This window comes from Octopus bimaculoides, chromosome 18, assembly GCF_001194135.2.
Source record: "Octopus bimaculoides isolate UCB-OBI-ISO-001 chromosome 18, ASM119413v2, whole genome shotgun sequence".
In the NCBI taxonomy this organism is placed as follows: Eukaryota; Metazoa; Mollusca; class Cephalopoda; order Octopoda; family Octopodidae; genus Octopus; species Octopus bimaculoides.
Genome location: NC_068998.1, coordinates 2,276,100 through 2,281,194, shown reverse-complemented (window position 1 = coordinate 2,281,194; position 5,095 = coordinate 2,276,100). Strand labels below are relative to the sequence as shown.

Sequence of the window (5,095 nt, the reverse complement as noted above, 5' to 3'; positions counted from 1 at the left end):
ATATATACAAAAGTTTAAGAAAATTTAACCTTATTTTCAAAAACATCAACAAAATGGAAATAACTGAGAGATTCTGGTGAAATATTTTATTAATGTGTAGTGACAGTCATTGGATGACATAATTAACTCATATCCACAACACTATTGCCTGCAACACACCCCAAGATCACCACACTTCCCCCACTCCGCTTTACAGTTGGAACCATACACTCAGGAGTCATCTGTTCGCCTCACATAAACTCTTTGCCGCGATCCGAAGATTTCAAACTTTGATTCATCAGTCCAGAGGACTCGTTTTCATTGATCAACGGTCAATGTTTGGTGTCTTCAGGACCACACGAGTCGCTTACTTTTATTCAAAGGTCGGATCAGTGGTCTTCTGGCAGCGCAACGGCCATTTAGACTGGCAGCAATGAGTCTTCTCCTCACGGTTGTAGGAGACACGTTAGCTTCACCGGCACACTTACTTGTGCAGCGATCTCATTTGCTGTCAGGCGCCTGTTTCGAAGACTGGTGACTCTGATGAACTTATCCAGTGATTTAGAAAACCCTACTTTGTAACTTGTTCCCTCTGTGTTCAGCCCTGTGTGGCTAATAAAGAAACATATCTATCTATCTATCTATCTATCTATCTATCTATCTATCTATCTATCTATTTATCTATCTATCTATCTATCTATCTACCTACCTATCTATCTATCTATCTATCTATCTATCTATCTATCTATTCTATATGTCTGTTTAATATCTGTCTGTTTAATACCTGCCTGTATGATTTGAAATTTGGCTGCCATTTCTAGCAGATTGTCAGACCTGATATAGGCTTCCATTTACTTGTGTGTCTAATGTAAATATGCTGGGTCCCTGGCTATTGTTGTAGATTACCCACGTCACGAGGGATCGGGACACTCCTTATGTCTTCTGCAATTAAAAATACTCGAAAGGAAGACATTGTCACGGGTGAGGAGATTACGAATTTCAAAGAATTGAATTTACAGTTAGGAAGGTTATCTTCCCAGATTAGGTAACACAAAGCTACACGCGCGCGCGCGCGCGCTAACATACACTCATACAAATATTAACAGATACACGCACAAGCGTGCACAAACACCTTCACAAACAGCTTTCTATTTCTGTCGTACGATTCTCTCTTTCTCACTCTCTCCCCCTCTCTCCTCTCCCACACGCGAGATGGTGTGAAAATATTCAAACTCCTACACAGACATTAGCATAAACCAGCATAAATTATGATAGTTGTCCGGAAGAATACAATTTCTGGAAACATAACGGTCATGCTTAGAGTGCCACCGGCCATAGGCCTTTTCAATAAAGCCGAACATAGGACTAGACAACATATTTAAACACACACACACACACACACACACACACACACACACACACACACACACACACACACACACACACACACACACACACACACACACACATTTGCAGGCACATGCATACATACACGCAAACACGCATACAGACATATAAACAAAACACACACACATTAAACTGAATATTCCGGTGTTTAGTCCTCCGGTCAACCCTTATCCAGTACCTTGGGTCAAAGGCGTTCCAGCCATGACCATCCGATTTTTTAGCAGGTGTAACACCGTGAGGGCGCGTAGCTAAGTGGTTAGTGTATTCGGCATACGAACGTAAGGTCGAGTTTTCGAATCCCGGTGATGCATTTTAGCTTTCATCAAGACATTTTATGTTGCTCCAGTCCACCCAACTCACAAAAAATTAGTTCTACCTGTAACGATGGCCAGCCTTGTCACACACTGTGTCAAGCTGAATCTCTCTGAGAACTACGTTAAAAATACGAGGGTCTGTGGAGTACTCAGCCACTTGCACGTTAATTTCACGAACAGGCTGTTCCGTTGATCAAATCAGTTGGAACCCAACCAACGTGTGGTCGCTGGGGCATTCGTTGATGACGTCGCAACTAGATTTCGTCACTTCTCTCCGTCTTCTGCTGCCGTCCGTAAGTCGGCGAAATTGATGCTAACACAATTAAAAAAAGAAACAGAGAGTCTAATTGTAGCAGCCCAAGATCAAGCAATAAAAACAAACAACTTGAGAAAAAAAATATATATGGAGAGAACGTGTCGGAAAGTGTAGAACCTGTGGAACTTAGAACGAGACAGTGGCACACATTGTGGCAGAATGCCCCAAGTTGGCACAGGAAGAATATTAGAAATGGAGGCACGATCAAGTTGTAAAAGTTATACCCTGGAAACTGTGCCAGAAATGGGGATTTGAAGCTGGAAACACATGACACAGTCATCGCGTCGAAAGAGTCCTGGAGTCGGAGAAGTGTAAGATTCTGTGGGACATTCCTCTTCAAATGGACAAGAAATTAGAAAACAATAGACCAGACATAACGATTGTAGATAAGGAAAAGCGAAGTTGCTTACTTATCGACCCAAATGCCTGTTTGATTCCAGGATCTTAAAGAAAGAGGAAGAAAAAATACAATCTCTTATAGTTTGAAATAGGAAGCATTTGGAGAATGCGAACAGTAAAAGCCGTACCTATAATAATTGGTGCGTTCGAAACAGTAAGCCAAGATATAGAGAAATGGCTGAAGGAGATTGAAATAGAATGCCCGGTGGAGCTCCTACAGAAGGTTTGTCTCTTAAGGACAGTAAAAATTATCGTGAGGGTTCCAAGTACTGGAAAGACTGCTGAAAACTTGTGGATACCTAAGGTTGCAAGTGGTAAGCCGTTACCCACATAATTCCTACCAGGAATAAGACCGAGCCTGAGCCAAACCAAAATAAAAATAATAATAATAATAATAATAATAATAATAATAATAATAATAATAATAATAATAATAATAATAATAATATATAAACATATATAAGTTTTAACGTTCTAGCTCACTTCCGCTGTTGTCCAAATTTGGACATACGACTGTTTAACATAATAGCAACGATTATGATATCTGTAGATGTGTGTGTGGTTGTGTCTACGTACCAATTTATCCCTTTGTACCGAAACTAAAAAAATTCTAGAATCGTTAGAGCATCGCACAAGATACCTTGTAGTATTTTTTCGACTATTTCACGTTCTGAGTTCAAATCCTACTAAGGTCAATTTTGCTTTTCAAGTCTCTAGGCTCGATAAAATGCCGTACCACTGTAGAGCTGGCATCGATAGGGCTAATTAAATCCCACTTCTCTTAAATACTGGCCTCGTACCTAAATCAGAAACAGTTTTGTGTGTGTGTGTGTGTGTGTGAGAGAGAGAGTTTTTCCCAGTATTTCGTCATCGTAAGAGATTTTTTTAACTTTGGAGGAAAAGTGACCAAAACTTTAAAATAAACAAATAAATAGAATGCAGAATTGGTTTTCGTGTCTCATAAATGGTTGTTTACTGATGCACTTGATTTCCTGCAAGATAAAACACGCAGAATTAAAAAAAAGGAAAAAGAAAGAACACGGCTTCTCATACATTGTAATGTTGTCTGCGGTATGCGAAAATCGTGCAGAGTTTATCATAATTACCTACGGATTGAGAGAACCGGCTGCTACAAAGAAAACGATGACTTACAGCAAGGTGAGTGAGAATATATTTGCCAACTAAGTGTGACATCCTATACAGGACAGTGCTACTGTTATTTATAGCCCCAGGAAGACATCTCCTTCAGCTGACTAACGACACACGATTAGTCTTTGCGAGAGGAGGTCATCGCTCCTATTTCTAGACTTACATGATACACACGGATCGATAAGTAAGCAACTTCGCTTTTCCTTATCTACATTGAATATATTTAAGTTGGGATCCTAATATTGCGAGTCGCATCGATCTGTATTTGTGAGAAAACAGGAATCGCTTTATTGTCTTGGTGACTATTTAACATTGAGCTATTGTGAACGTATTCAAATCTAGAATGCTCATTCCAAGAATTCATATGCAAATCTACCTAACCCTGCTCGAATGGAAAATTAATGCATGTACATAAATAACTTTCTTTACATTGTGTAGCCTTGTGCTTTATCTTCCTTAATAAGAACCGGAATAATCTAGTTTGTGATTTTCTCTAGAAAAAATTACCAATCAAAGGAGTTCCGTTAATTTCGTGAATCTAGTTAATTTAGGTTAAACCAATGGTGTGAAAGTCAGACGACGGAAATACATTCTGAAACTAACAAATACCTTGGCAGTGAAAATTATTCTTATATCCCCCGGAATCTGGATATCCAACCTTACGAATCGTAGGACTCGAGAAACAAACATATTACTGAGAAAATCTCTTTATGAACAACCAAAAATCTTTACTTCTGCGTATTACACTGTCCAATGTGCTCTTCTTTTCAATACAGTAGTGTATGATTTGGGAAAGATTTAACTGCTATTTCTAGTGGTTAGGGTGTTCAGACCGCGATTGTAATGTTGTGAGTTCGATTTCCAGCAGCGCGTTGTGTCCTTGAGCAAGATGTTTTATTTCACCTTGCTCCTGTTCACTCAACTGGCAAAAATGTGTTGTACTTGTATTTCAAAAGGCCAGATTTAATCACATTCTTGTGTCGCGCTGAATCTCCCCGCGAACCATGTGAAGGACACGCATGTCTGTGGAGTACTCAGCCACCTGCATGTTAATTTCACAAGCAGGCTGTTCCGTTGATCGGATCAACTGGAACCCTCATGGTCGTCGTCGTAACCGACGGAGTGCCATAATCACAGGAAAATTCTACTAGAGAAGTCCTAATGGTGTCGATGTGGAGTCCCAAGACAACCGCTGTTGATAATTCTTAATTTTGATGTTATTACATAGCTCCAAGACAGTTCTGTTTGTTCAGTAACATGGCACACTGGTAGTTGCCGTTGAATAGCCCCGGGACAGCTCATACTGGAGCAGTCCTATAGCACACACAAATCAATCTTTCGAATCATACCATGACACCTTAAATTCATAATCGAATCCTCGGGGTACCATCTTGACATACAACCTCTCACGACCATTTCAGACCTGGCTATGCCCATCCCTCTCCACGTCTAACCTCAACGGAAAAATGGAAAACAAAGTTGACCTCGGCGTTTCGTACTTTAGCACTTTAAATATATATATATATATATA

The 5,095-nt window shown here is 39.9% G+C and overlaps 1 protein-coding gene across 1 annotated transcript in view; it reads right to left on the bottom strand.

Annotated features, from left to right (window-relative positions):
- Positions 1-2,234: 2,234 nt before the first annotated feature.
- LOC106871375 (uncharacterized) overlaps positions 2,235-5,095 on the bottom strand; it is an 18,964-nt gene continuing 16,103 nt past the window's right edge. The window contains exons 3-4 of the mRNA XM_052974508.1: positions 3,392-3,407; positions 2,235-2,350 (exon numbers count right to left, since the gene is read on the bottom strand). Coding sequence (XP_052830468.1) covers positions 2,235-2,350; positions 3,392-3,407 — 132 coding nt within the window. The remainder of the gene's footprint in view (positions 2,351-3,391; positions 3,408-5,095) is intronic.